General features: G+C 43.7%; 1 protein-coding gene and 1 pseudogene across 1 annotated transcript in view; one reads left to right on the top strand and one right to left on the bottom strand.

The window, feature by feature from the left end:
* PRKD3 (protein kinase D3) overlaps nt 1-13,845 on the top strand; it is a 107,277-nt gene extending 93,432 nt beyond the window's left edge. Inside the window, exons 15-19 of the mRNA XM_062209275.1 lie at nt 5,580-5,741; nt 5,968-6,066; nt 8,454-8,721; nt 10,604-10,689; nt 11,164-13,845. Coding sequence (XP_062065259.1) covers nt 5,580-5,741; nt 5,968-6,066; nt 8,454-8,721; nt 10,604-10,689; nt 11,164-11,337 — 789 coding nt within the window. The 3' untranslated portion in view covers nt 11,338-13,845. The remainder of the gene's footprint in view (nt 1-5,579; nt 5,742-5,967; nt 6,067-8,453; nt 8,722-10,603; nt 10,690-11,163) is intronic.
* LOC133772943 (large ribosomal subunit protein mL64-like) lies at nt 1,309-3,652 on the bottom strand (annotated as a pseudogene).
* Nucleotides 13,846-14,650: the final 805 nt, after the last annotated feature.

The following is a 14,650-nucleotide window of genomic DNA, read 5'->3' as shown; positions in this document are numbered from 1 at the left end:
ACTTTCAGTGTTCTTCTGAAGTATATAAACTCAATAAAAATCTACATGTGTATTATAAGGATAAAATTGAACCTAGTTTGCATATACAGTATTTTAATTCAAATCTAAATTCATAAATATTTTTCAAAAGGAAACAAATCATACATCACTTACTGAAGTTAGTTCTCTAAAATTTAATCTTGAGGATGATAGCTAGACTTTTTCACATGGATTCAAACCTACATGTACTTTTTCCTCTTATTTAAAAATTTATTTTGAAGGGTCAGCATTGTGGCATAGAGGGTAAAGCCTGTGCCTGCAATGCCGGCATCCCATATTGGTTCCAATTTATGTCCCAGCTACTCCACTTGTGATCTAGCTCCTTGCTATTGGCCTGGGAAAAGTAGTGAAAGATGACCCAAGTGTTTTGGCCCCTGCCGCCCATACCCTGGGCTTTGTAACCATTTCGGAGTGAACCAGCAGATGGAAGAGCTCTGTCTTTCCTCCTCTCTCTGTCATTCTTTCAAATAAATCTTAAGGGAAAAAAAGATACACTTGTTTTGAAAGTTAGAGTTTCGGAGAGAGATGAAGCAACAGGAGAGAGATCTGCTAGTTGGCTGCAGTGGCCAGGGTGGGCCAGACAGAAGCCAGGAGCCTGGAATAACATCCGGGTCACACGTGGTTAGCGGCAGCCCAAGCCTTTAGGCAATCATCTGCTGCTTTCCCAGTCAAATCAGCAGGGAGCTCTGGATTGGAACTGGAACTTCCAGGACGCAAACTGGCATTCATATGGGTGCTGGCATCACAGGCTGCAACGTAAGCTGCTGCACCTGCCCTTGTGTACACCCTTACATTCACACCATCCTTTGGCCTCTTCACCATCCAACTTCATTGTCTTTTTTCTTTTTTTTAAGATTTATTTATTAATTTAAAAGTCAGCGTTACACAGAGAAAAGAGAGGCAGAGATAGAGAGAGAGAGAGGTCTTACATCCAATGGTTCACTCCCCAATTGGCCGCAACGGCCAGAGCTGCACCGATCAGGAGCCAGGAGCTTCTTCCGGGTCTCCCATGTGGGTGCAGGGCCCAAGGACTTGGGCCATCTTCTACTGCTTCTCCAAGCCATAGTGGATTAGATGTGAAGCAGCTGGGTCTCGAACTGGCGCCCATATGGGATGCCAGCGCTTCAGGCCAGGGCATTCACCCACTGCTCCACAGCACCAGCCCCTTCATTCTCTTTCCCTTCTTTCCCCTGTATTGTTCTTCTCCACCTCCCCACCCCCACCCCAGGGGCCACCAGGTAGCAGGCTTTATTGGGGAAAGCACAAGACTCAGGAGCTGGGAGCCCCAGAGGCTGCAGGGTCCTGGGCTGGCCGGAGCAGCGACAGTGGCAACAGCCATGGTGGCCACCCATGCCTCCTCCTTCTTTGTTTCTCCTCCTTGAGGCAATTGCACAACTGCTTCTCAAGGTCCTGTAGCAGGTGCTCCTTGGGTGCATGTGTTAGTCCAGGTGCTCCTGGGCCTCGGCCTGCAGCTGTGCCCTCCTCTCCTGGTCCACCTCCGCCTGCTCCCGCTGCAGCTGCCGCAAGTCCTCAGTCATCTGTGGCATCTTGGCCGTGTGCTCTGCAGTAAGCTGTTCCCTCTCCTGGACGCCACTGCTCCTCGGCCAGCTGCTGATTTCTCAGGGACTCCTGCATGGTCGCCAGGCTCAGGTACCATTGGTAGTCCTTGGCCTTCCAGCTCATGCAGTTGCTCCCGCGAAGGCCAGAGCAAACCGGGGGCAACCCTGAGGCAGTGCCATGCCGTGTGAACTGCTTGGCCGCCTGGCACAGACCCAACTGCCAGTGCAGGGTCAGCAGGTCTTCCGGGTTTGCCTCCCCTGGGCCCTGATGGGCGGCAGCACAGGTGCTGCCATCTTAGCCGCATAGGGTTCTCCCCTGTATTTTCTTGTCATAGTCCTCATGGGAAAGGCCACCTGAGCTCCTGTGCTTGATCCTAATGCTGTTATCTTCCCCTGCAGCACCAGTAGCATCCATAGTTTTTCTTTCCCATTAATTTTTTTTTTTAATTTTTGACAGGCAGAGTGGACAGTGAGAGAGAGAGAGAGAGAGAGAGAGAGAGAGAGAGAAAGGTCTTCCTTTTGCCATTGGTTCACCCTCCAATGGCCGCCGCGGCCAGCGCACTGCGCTGATCTGATGGCAGGAGCCAGGTGCTTCTCCTGGTCTCTCATGCAGGTGCAGGGCCCAAGCACTTGGGCCATCCTCCACTGCCTTCCCGGCCCATAGCAGAGAGCTGGCCTGGAAGAGGGGCAACCGGGACAGAATCCAGAGCCCCAACCGGGTCTAGAACCCGGTGTGCCGGCGCCTCAAGGCGGAAGATTAGCCTGTTGAGCCATGGCACCGGCCTCTTTCCCATTAATTTTTTATTTAGAGAAAAGAAAGCTAAACAATGAGCATATTATTAAAGCCACAGCTTTGGCTTCTCCAGTAGCAGAGAGAAGAAATCATCAAATCATCGATTCAGAAATGACCTTATACAGTTTACCCAGGAACATCCAGCCTCCGTATTAAGTACCTGGTAATAGGTTCTGCCTTTCTGTCAACACATGCTGGTTTTGGACACTTACGATTATTTAGCTGAACCAAAATGTCAGGAAAGATTCCACTGTGGATACCACACTAAACATTGAATTTTTTTTTTAAGATTTATTTTATTTGTTTGAAAGAGTTACAGAGAGAGGTAGAGACACAGAGAGGTCTTCCGTCTGCTGGTTCATTCCCCAAATGGTCACAACAGCCGGAACTGAGCCGATCAGGAACCAGGAGCTTCTTCCATGTCTCCCATGTAGGTGCATGGGCCATCCTCCGCGGCTTTCCCAGGTGCATTAAAAGGAATTGGATCAGAAGTGGAGCAGCCGGGACTCAAACTGGCCCCCATATGGGAAGCCAGTGCTATAGGTGAAGGCTTAGACTACTACGCCACAGCGCTGGCTACCTTGTGTAACTCTTTAAAGTAATATGCACATCATAGGTATCTGTGTTTAGATATGAACTAAATAAACATGGCCACATTTAAGGAACATGGTGTAGGATAGGAAAGAAATAGGGTTGTGGGAGAGTAAACTTTTGTTTACTAGATTTTTTTTAAAGATTTATTTATTTATTTGAAAGTCAGAGTTACACAGAAAGAGGAGAGACAGAGAGGTCCTCTATCCACTGGTTCACTCCCCAATTGGCTGCAGTGGCTGGAGCTGTGCCAATCCAAAGCCAGGAGCCAGGAGCTTCCTCCACGTCTACCTAGGGTGCAGGGACCCAAGGACTTGGGCCATCTTCCACTGCTTTCACAGACCATAGCAGAGAGCTAGGTTGGACATGGAGCAGCCGGGACTTGAACCGATGCCCATATGGGATGCTAGTGCTGCAGGCGGCAGCTTCACCTGCTACGAAACAGTGCCGGCCCCTGTTTACTAGATATTTAGTAATGTCATATGTTTGTTTTGCTATTGCCTAAAGAGTAGTAGAGTAGTTGGAGAGAAATAATAGCATTCTTACAGACACCTGTGTAAATTGGAAAATGTGATCAGGAATTTAACAATGGAAGAGTACAAATTATAGTATCAACATTTATACAGGAAAGCCAGAGAAGACACAAGGAGAGACAGGGAAACATACTCATGGTCAATGGTAGGTAGAACAGATAAAAACAATTAAGAACTAAGAATATAAAGGCCTAAAAAGAATAATGTGGGTCTAACTACTTCATACTGAGCCCTGTACCCTCAAAACAGTGAATACCTCATTTTAAAAAAGCAATACTAGAAAAAATACTCTTTAGCTTAAAACCACAATAAAAATACACAAATTATACATTCAGAAAAGAGGCTGCTACTGCTACAAACTGAAAAATGATATTATTTCTTCAATCAAAAAGACCAATTCAGAATTTCAGAATGTGTTGAAAATACTGTATACATGAGAGCCACTGGGCTGTCATTCAGAGAAGGCTTTATAATCTCAAATGTTAAGCAAGAAAGAATGAAAATAGATGAATTAAGAGGTTAACTCAAGGGGCTGGTGTTGTGGCACAGTAGGTTAAGCTGCTGCCTGCAACACTGGCATCCCATAGGGCACTGGTTCAAGTCCCGGCTTTCCCACTTCATCCAGCTCCCTGCTAATGTGCCTGGGAAGGCAGTGGAAGATGGTTCAGGTGCTTGGGCCCTGCCACCCACATGGGAAACCCAGATGAGGCTCCTGGCTCTTGGCTTTAGCTTGGCCCATCCTCAGCTGTTTAGGGAGTAAACTAGCAGATGGGAGAGATTCTCTCTCTGTCTCAGGTTCTCTGTAACTGCCATTCAGATAAATCCAACTGAAAAGGCTGGGTGTGTAGTGCAGTGGCTAGGATGCCAACATCCCATGTTGAAGTCCCTGGGTTCCAATCCCAACTCTACTCCTGATTTCAGCTTCCTGCTAATGCACACCCTGGGAGGCAGCATGTGGTGGCTCATGTAGTTGGATCCCTGGCTCCTGTGCAAGTGTGGAATGAATAAGCAGATGGCAGCTCTTCCCTGCCTTTGAAGTCTCTCACCACCTCTCAAATAAATAATGTTTTTTAAAAAATCCAACTTGGGAAATGGCATTGTTTGGGCTCCTGCCACACAGGGGAGATCCAGGGGAAGCACCTGGCTCAGGCCTAGCCTAACCCTGGCTATTGCGGCCAATTGGGGAGTGAACCAGTGGAAGAAAGATCTCTCTCTCTCTCCCTCTCCCTCCTTCCCTCCTCCCCTCCCTCCTTCCTTCTCTTTCAAAATAAATAAATCTTAAAAAAAAAAAAAAGTAGTAGCAGAATGAACAATAAAATAAACCTAAGGAAAACTCAAGGTATTAACAAGAACTTAAAATGGAGATTAAGGGACCAGCATTGTGGCATAGTGGGTAAACACTGCCTGCAATGCCAGCATTCCCTATTGGCACTGGTTTCTGTCCCAGCTGCTCCACTTGCTCTCCAGCTCCCTGCTAACGGCCTGGGAAAGCAGTGGAAAATGGCGCAAGTGCTTTGGCCCCTGCCGCTCATGTGGGAGACATAGATGAGGCTCCTGGCTCTTGGCTGAGGCCTGGCCCAGCCCCTGCTGTGGCAGCCATCTGGAGAGAGACCAAGTGGATGGAAGATCTCTGTCTCTCCCCTTCTCTTTAACTTGCACATAAATAAATTTTTTTAAAAATATTAAAGTGCAGATTAATAAATACAGGAAATACTAAATCCAAAAGCTGCTTGTCTAGGTGGGAAATGGGGAAGGTATATAAAAATAAGTAGCCAACCTAAGCAAAAAAAGAAGAAAATACTAAGAGATTTTGGAGAGATAACTGTGAATCGGGGAGAGGAATATTCTCTGCTCTCTCTGCATCCACTCTCCAGTTTGCAACTTGGAAATCAGAGTGATCCTTTTTGTTGGTTGTAATTCTGACTTTGTAAGTTATTTTTCTAAGCTGGTTTCCTCTCGGTGCCATCTATTTCATATATTAATAGCACACTGTTGGATATTTGCATTGTCAAACTATTTCTCTACATAAGTTGGGTCATTTAAATACCCTGCAAACTCTTTCAGAATTTACACCACCCTGGGATTGTAAACCTGGAATGTATGTTTGAAACCCCAGAACGAGTCTTTGTGGTAATGGAAAAGCTGCATGGAGATATGCTGGAAATGATTCTATCCAGTGAGAAAAGTCGGCTTCCAGAACGAATCACTAAATTCATGGTCACACAGGTATTTTAATTCTTTTTTTGAACTAGAATCTGAGAGAATTAAGCAGTTGTGCTTTCACAACCTGGGAGATTGTGGGAATTGTGAACCCTGAAAATAAATGAGCACCTGCAGCTGAATCCTGATGAATCGTGGTGGAATTTTCAGATTGCTGCAACGCTCACATGTAGTCGCACTGGGGTTTAACTATGATTCTTCTAGCCATTGAAAAATCTTTCTTTAATGACAGATACTTGTTGCTTTGAGGAATCTACATTTTAAGAATATTGTGCACTGTGATTTAAAGCCAGAAAATGTGCTGCTTGCATCTGCAGAGCCATTTCCTCAGGTGAGATATCCTTGAGAACCTTTTGAAGAATCACTTTTGTCTAAATCTTTACTTTTACTTATTTGAAGGCAGAGTGACAGAGGAAGTAAGGGGAGAGAGACAGAGTGTGATTTTCATCCTCTGGTTCAGTTCCTAAATGGCCACAATGGCCAGAGTCAGGCCAGGTTGAAGCCAGGACCTCGGAATTCCATCGTGGTCTCCCACGTAGGTTGCAGGGACCCAAACACTTGGGCTGTGTTCTGCTGCCTTCCCAGGTGCACTAGCAGGCAACTGGATAGGAAGCCAAGCAGCCATGATTGAAACTGAGGCCCTGAAATGGGATGCCAGCATTAAAGCGAAGCGGCAGCTTAATCTGCCGTGCCATAATGCTGACTCATGAAGAATCAATATAATTATCTGACAACATTTATAAAGTATCCACCCATGGAACTTTGGCTTCAAAATGTGCACCATCTTACGAGATAGAGTTTACAGCCTGCAGCTGCCTATGAGGATTAATAACTAACCATCCAGGTCTCCCACATCGCTGGTGGGGACCAAGCTCTTGGGCCATCCTCAACTGCATTCCCAGGCACATTAGCAGGGGGCTGGATCGGAAGTGGGGCAGCCAGGGCTTGAACGGGCACCCTATGGGATGCTAGCACCGTACACAGCTGCTTAACCCACTATGCCAACACCATCTTTACTTTTTAATATGTTAGCTTAAGTCTGTGCTTCTACTCTTCAAAGACTATTTGAAATAGAGAAGCAGCCAGATTTACTGATGGCCTAGAGCAGACATTCAGGAAAGGATGTCACAGTGCATGTCACCAAAATAGCAAGCAGCATCTGAATACACCTTGTGCTTCTTTGTTCTCCACTCACTGTGCTATTTTTTAAAAGATTTATTTATTTTTATTTGAAAGTCAGAGTTATACAGAGAGAGAATGAGGGGCAGAGAGAGAGAGAGAGAGAGAGAGTAGAGGGGTCCTCCATCTACTGGTTCACTCCGCAACTGGCCACAATGGCCGGAGCTGCACCGATCCGGAGCCAGGAGCCAGGAGCCAGGAGCTTCCTCCAGGTCTTCCCACGCGGGTGCAGGGGCTCAAGTACTTGGGCCATCTTCTGCTGCTTTCCCAGGCCATGACAGAGCAAGATTGGAAGTAGAGTAGCCAGGACTTGAACCAGCACCCATATGGGATGTTGATATTGTAGGCGACGGCTTTAACCCACTATGCCACAGCACCAGCCCCTCACTATACTATTTTCTAGAAGCCAAATTCCTTAATTTATCTTAAAGTTTTTACAGAAGACATTTTTTGAATCATAACATTTCCTATGGAAAGTATTTGGCATTTGCTTTTCAGTATGGATCAATTTGTCACCAAAACCTTAACTTTTATAAAAGGGTAGCAAGATAGGGCCAGTATTGTGTACAGCAGTTAAAGCTGCCCTCTGTGTCAACAGTATTCGTATATTGGAATTCATTTTGCCAGTTCCTTTTGCCACTGCTCTGCTTCCAATCCAGCTTCCTGCTAATGAGCCTGGGAAGACAGTAGAAGGTAGCCCAGATGCCATCTTCCATGAGGGAAACCTGGATGGAGTTCCTGGTACCTGGCCTCAGCCTAGCCTCGCTCCAGCTATTGTGGTCATTTTAAAGAATGAACCAGTGGGTAGACAATTAATCAGTCTCTTTCTATGGCTCACTCCTTCTCCACCTTTCAAATAAATAAATTTTTAATAGTACCTTTTTTTAAGGATTCATTTATATGAGAGGTAAAGTTATAGAGAGATCTTCCATCCTCTGGTTCACTCCCTAAATGGCTGCAACAGCTGGAGCTGGACTGATCCGAAGCCAGGAGCCAGGAGCTTCTTCTGGGTCTCCCACGTGGGTGCAGAGGCCCAAGCACTCGGGCCATTCTGCTGCTTTCCCAGGCCGTAGTAGAGAGCTAGATCAGAAGAAGAGCAGCCAGGACAGGAACAAGTGGCCATATGGGATGCCGGCACTGCAGGCGGAGGCTTCACTTACTACAATACAGCACCAGCTTCAATAAATCTTTAAAAAAAAAAGTAGCAGGCGCCAGCACCGTGGCACAGCAGGTTAACGCCCTGGACTGAAGGACTGGCATCCCATATGGGCACCAGTTCACTCCACTTTCGATCCAGCTCTCTGCTATGGCCTGGGAAAGCAGTACAAAATGGCCCAATTCTTTGGTCCCCTGCACTAATTTGTTCCACCCTTCTTTCTTGGAGCATTCTCCAGCATTTCTCTCCTGGGGTCATCGTGCAGTTTCATTACCTACAAGTGTATGAGATTCATAATACAGCTGGCAAAGGGCAAGATGGATATGTGTGTAATATATGGCTTTATAGAAATAACAAAAATAACATTGTCCTTTGATTTCCAGGTGAAGCTATGTGACTTTGGATTTGCCCGCATCATTGGTGAAAAGTCATTTAGGAGATCCGTGGTGGGAACGCCAGCGTACCTAGCCCCTGAAGTCCTCAGGAGCAAGGGCTATAACCGTTCCCTAGATATGTGGTCAGTGGGAGTTATTGTCTATGTGAGCCTCAGTGGAACATTTCCTTTCAATGAGGATGAAGACATAAATGACCAAATCCAAAATGCTGCGTTTATGTACCCACCAAATCCATGGAAAGAAATTTCTAGTGAAGGTAAGAAAAAAATTTGTTTTGGCTCTGTGCTCTTCAGTCTAAAAAAAGCCTTGTGATCCCAAATCAGCCTGTCTCTTCTGATTTCTCTTGTTAAGTTCTCCCACTCATCTTCCACATTCAGCTAGTTACCCAGTTGTTGAACACTCTTTTCTATTGTCTTTTCAATCATTATCTTCCTTACAGTCCCCAGGTGTAATCCATAACACTAATCTAGGCCCCAGCTGCCTCATTCTGCAACTACTAAAATCTTTTTAACTATCCTATCCATTAGATTCTTTTCGGTCCTTTCCAGTTGCTAATGCCAAGTCCATCTTCAGGAAGCACTGCTTTTATTTTGTACCCAAACATTGGGCTAGCCTCCAACCACTGCAGCTATGGATGTCTGCTGCAGTCCAAAGTGAGATTCCATAGCCCCTCATCTCCCAGTGCTCCCCTACATAAACCTAGTTGTGTTCTCTGTTCTGAACTGCTTTCTGCGTCTGGCTCAGGCCTTTTCCTCAGTTCATAATCCCTCCTCCTCAATACTGAAATCTTTCTAATTTTCAGCGACTCCTGAACTTGGGAAGTCTTCACTGACCACTCCTCTAAACTGAGCAGGATATACTTATGCTACCATTTTTCTTTAGGTGTTCTATTTTTTGATAACTGACTTTTCTAATCTTCAGGACAAGATAGTAAGTTCCTTGCAGTCCTGTAGCTCAGGTTCTTTACCGTTGGAATCAATTCTGTACCTAACAGACACCTCATTTTGTTTCCATCTCTCATGTGGACTCTACTGGGAAGCTTCATACATTTGTTTCCCCTGGCTGGTAAAGGCTTTTGAGTTCCAACTCCTCATTCTGCGCCCACCAAGAATGATTGGCTGGTCCTCTTTAGTTTACTGATAGGAAGGAATTGTACACCACTTAAAACATTATTTAGGGCTGGCGCCATGGCTCAGTAGGCTAATCCTCCACCTTGTGGCGCCGGCAAACCAGGTTCTAGTCCTGGTCGGGGTGCCGGATTCTGTCCCGGTTGCCCCTCTTCCAGGCCAGCTCTCTGCTATGGCCTGGGAGTGCAGAGGAGGATGGCCCAAGTGCTTGGGCCCTGCACCCCATGGGAGACCAGGAGAAGCACCTGGCTCCTGCCTTAGGATCAGCATGGTGCGCCGGTCACAGCGCGGTGGCCATTGGAGGGTGAACCAACGGCACAAGGAAGACCTTTGTCTCTCTCTCACTGTCCACTCTGCCTGTCCAAAAAAAAAAAACATTATTTAACAGTGTCATAGAACCCAATAGAGCCAATGCTGGGGAATACTCCAGCCTAGAATTAGCCAGCCTTTAGAACAAGTAGGCCTTTTTGTTTCTCCAGAAGTGTTGAGCCTGATCATAGCAGCTACCTGCACCATTTTCCCCTGCCTTCCCAGGCCATTACCAGGGAGCTAGACAGATCATAAGTGGATTAGCCAGGACACAAACTGGTACCCATATGGGATGCCAGCATCATAGGCAGTGGCCCAAACCTCTACGCCACAACTCCAACTCCCTGATTGCATCTTTTTAATTTCATTTCACATATGAGAAAACGAAATTTAGTAACTGATCCCATATCAAGCAGTTAGGCAGCCTCAGAACCACATTTCAGCCTGGGCAGTCTGGCTCTGAAGTGTCTATATTTAACCTGTACTCCATATTGCCTTAATAAAGTGAAAATCTGACAGGTACACTTATTTCAGGAAACATTTATGGATCACTGTGTGTGTTAGCTTAAAGCCCATATCATTGAGAAATAAAAACCCCTCAACCTTATTTTCTGTGGATTGAACTGCCTTCTAGGCAGAGTCTTAGGTTTAGGATAGTTTATATACAGAAACGCACATATCTGATTTTGTCTCTTTCCTTAGCAATCGATTTGATAAACAACCTGCTTCAAGTAAAGATGAGAAAACGTTATAGTGTTGACAAATCTCTTAGTCATCCTTGGCTACAGGTAAGGAAATATTTAAATTTTTTTAGCCTTCCTCATTTGAACAGTTCACGATGGTATTTTCCTAATGATAACAGAGTGTATACATTTCTTCAAATAATGTACATGCCTTTCCATGATTGATTAACTTGTGATGGAGCCGAATCTCAAAGTAGCACAGCACCTCATTCAAATCAGTACTGACAGGCAGAGCATCTGCCCTCACCTGAAAGCCGTGCCTTGCCTTTCATAGAGCTTTAATGTGTTCATGGCAGCTTTTGGTGAGATTGGCATATTACTTTGCTAGTTATATATTATTTTAAATGTTCACATTAAGGTTTATTTTTGTGTTGAAGTGATAACCTTTAATATTGCTAATTACAACTTACTGTATACTAAAATCTAGAAGTTTTCAGTTATTTGATTAGAGTGCTAAGTGAAAAAAAAAAAGTTGCCAATATTCTTTTATGGTTTGTAATTATTTCTTTTTTTTCCTAGGACTATCAGACTTGGCTTGACCTTAGAGAATTTGAAACACGCATTGGCGAGCGATATATCACACATGAAAGTGATGATGCTCGCTGGGAAATACATGCATACACTCACAACCTTGTATACCCCAAGCACTTCATTATGGCTCCCAATCCAGATGATATGGAAGAAGATCCCTAACTACCAGTGAGCCAACTTCAGTAAAGCAACATTTCATTTTATGGACTAATACATTGCTTCCTAACTGTTGTTCTTTGTAGGCTGTCAATGTGCAAGAATGCAAAGACATGCAGACACAGGATAAGGAACTGGTGACAACAGGGCTTTAGTTCATAATGAAGAGGTACAGGAGGGGAACTAAGTAATAAAAACATATAATGGAATTAAGATGAAGCTTTTTATAAACTTTTGTAGCATAAGCAATAACTGGTTTTGTATTTTTTTCTAATTCTTCACTTTAATATAATAATGCCACTTAATTTATCTTCCCTTTCCTGTCATTTTTTTTAATAAAGGCAAGCTGGCATCCAGTTATTACATAGTTTGACCAAATCACACAGAGTTGTAAGGTTTATTATAACTAAGCAGGTTTGTATTTAAGCAATAACTGTGAGGCTACCAATTGTGACTGACTATAAGGACTCATTGTGTAACCAACCTTAGAGAAAATGAAGGTTTTTCCTGGCTACCTAGTAAGAAAGTGCTGGATTATTCTGCCTTTTTTTTCTTTAGGTCAATCAAAACCCTGAAACAGTGATTCCTAACCTTTTTGGAGCTGCAACTCTGAAATGCTCTCTGTGGAGTAAGATTGTTACCTTTTGTGAGTGTGTTGCAGTAGCCACCATGGTAATCTGGGACAAGTGATAGTCCAAAACTTGGAGGAGGAACTAACTGCTGGTCCGAATGCTGAGTTTTTAATGTGTCTCTTTTGATGGCTCAACTCTAACGCTCATATTGTCAACTGATAGTGTCAGGATGCCACAACTGATTTCCAACATTTAGTGGGTACAGATCTAAACGTGAATTACACAATTCATCTTTACCCAGTGTTAAACAATTTGAGAGTAAAAATATGTACTAAAAGGAAGGCTTGTACAGGGTCAATGTTATGGTTACTGTATAGCAAATTGTATCTTTTTTTCTTCCCTTAGCCTACTGGAGGGCTTTCCAGATATCTGGAATGTTTCAATTATTTTAAGCAGTTGGGGGGAATGAGTAGGGATGAATATGAAACAGGCTCTAAGGGTAGGGGCTATTTATGAATATTATGAGTATAGCAAGTAAGTGTTGCATCTTACATCTCAGCTCCAATAGCCAGCTGTTTTAAACACGGTTATTACTAATATAGTTTGAGGATCCCTCTGAAGTGCTTGGGAACAGAAGTGGTTCAAATTTTGGAGTTTATATAATTGTGGAATATTTCCAGACTGCCATTTGAGCATCCCTGATGTGAAAATCCAAACTCCCTAACATTTTAAGGGCCATGGCACTTTCAGATTTTCAGATTAGGGATTCTCAAACTGCATTTTCCCCCAAGGAAAATTTAAGATCTAGGACTGTCCACTTGTAAGAAAACTAGGGCTTTTTGTTTCTTTATTCCTCAATAATCATTATAAACCCTTTTTCTTCCTTCCCCAACCTCAAAGAGCAGAAATTCAGAATCAGAAAATCTGAGTTGAAGTCTACACTGGCCTGGGCAGATGAGTCTGAGTCTCTAGTTTTCAGTCTGTAAAATGAAGATCATAATTCTACCGTTTCTCTCAGTGTAGTCATGAAAGTCAGATCTTCATTTCACAACAGTCACGTGGGAATTACATTATGAACCTTATCCTAAACATAAGGAAATGAAGAGATAGGGAGATTAGCTGGAGATCATAGTTCGGATATGGATTGGAAACCAGGCAGGATGGCTTCCAAGGCTCTCTTTACTCTCCTAATCATTCTGCTGTACTGTCTACCCAGAAACATTTCCCAGAGACATTCTACATATCTAGGTAATCTGTCCTCATAGAGAAGATTAACCAAATTAATTTTGGAAAAAAAAAATGGAAATGTATTCTTCCTTTGTTAGAGAAAACTTCCCCAAGTTTCTGCAATGTAAGTTTATGTCAGTGTGCCCAAAGTGAAGTAATTCTGAGTTACTAGGCAACCTACTGTGGTCTTACTGCATAAGGAAAAAACTAACTGGAATGATGTTCATTTGCTATACTTATGTAATCAAACTTAAAGCCATGAAGTTAAATTGCACTCTTTTTTATTTTTATTCTTGTTGAATACCTAAGAAGTTTTCTAAAAAATTTTGTAAAGGCACTGTCAATTTGGAGTTGAATAATGACTCTAGATGCTGTATAACCTGCATAACCTTTTGTCTTGAAGTCAAATTGTGTTTGTATAAGAAATAATTGTTTGCTAGAAACATTTAATAATGTACAAAGTAGTCTAAAGTGACACTGTCCAGTACATTTATATTTTTTGTTACACCCCACTTTTTGTAAATATCCTCAAAGAAGCTTGATAATAAAATGTATTTCTGTATCACCATACTTGTCCATGTGAAAACCTGAGCCTTTCTCTAGTAGAGGTATCCGAAGAAAATTCTGGTTAGTTGGTTATTTTTCCAGGCCCTAGTAACAGAACTATTTCTGAAATAATATTTGTAAATGGAACTAATGCTGTATTTAAGAACACTGATTTTTTTTAACCTATCAAAAAACTTTGAAATTTTATTATAGTTTTATATTAAATTTGAAGTGATTATCTGGAGGTCTTATTTCTCAGAATGAAAGTTAGAATAATTATGACTACACATTTTTTAGAACTACAACAAGATAGGCCAGCGCCGTGGCTCAACAGGCTAATCCTCCGCCTTGCGGCACCGGCACACCGGGTTCTAGTCCCGGTTGGGGCGCCGGATTCTATCCTGGTTGCCCCTCTTCCAGGCCAGCTCTCTGCTATGGCCCAGGAAGGCAGTGGAGGATGGCCCAAGTCCTTGGGCCCTGCACCCCATGGGAGACCAGGAGAAGCACCTGGCTCCTGGCTTCGGATCAGCGAGATGCGCCGGCCGCAGCAGCCATTGCAGGGTGAACCAACGGCAAAGGAAGACCTTTCTCTGTCTCTCTCTCTCTCTATCCACTCTGCCTGTCAAAGAAAAAAAAAAAAAAAAAAGAAGCAGCAAATGCCTACTGTCTAAGTCACCTGGGATATGGTGTTTATAAAAAAAGAAAAGAAAAAAAAAAACTACAACAAGATAGTTAAATCTTCCAGATTTTAAGAAATAAGGTACTGCCTTCTCAATTTTAAAAACTATTATGCATTAGAAAGGGGCCAACTGTGGGCATTTTTATCTTTCAGAAATTCTGCACATTAAGTCTTGAAAGAAGGAAATATTGGGGCTGGCGCTATGGCTCATTTGGTTAATTCTCCGCCTGCGGTGCCAGCATCCCATGTGGGCACCAGGTTCTAGTCCAGGTTGCTCCTCTTCCAGTCCAGCTCT

Source organism: Lepus europaeus, chromosome 13 (genome assembly GCF_033115175.1).
Source record: "Lepus europaeus isolate LE1 chromosome 13, mLepTim1.pri, whole genome shotgun sequence".
Lineage (NCBI taxonomy): Eukaryota > Metazoa > Chordata > Mammalia > Lagomorpha > Leporidae > Lepus > Lepus europaeus.
Note: the sequence above shows the minus strand (reverse complement) of the source record. Positions and strands in the feature narration are given on the sequence as shown.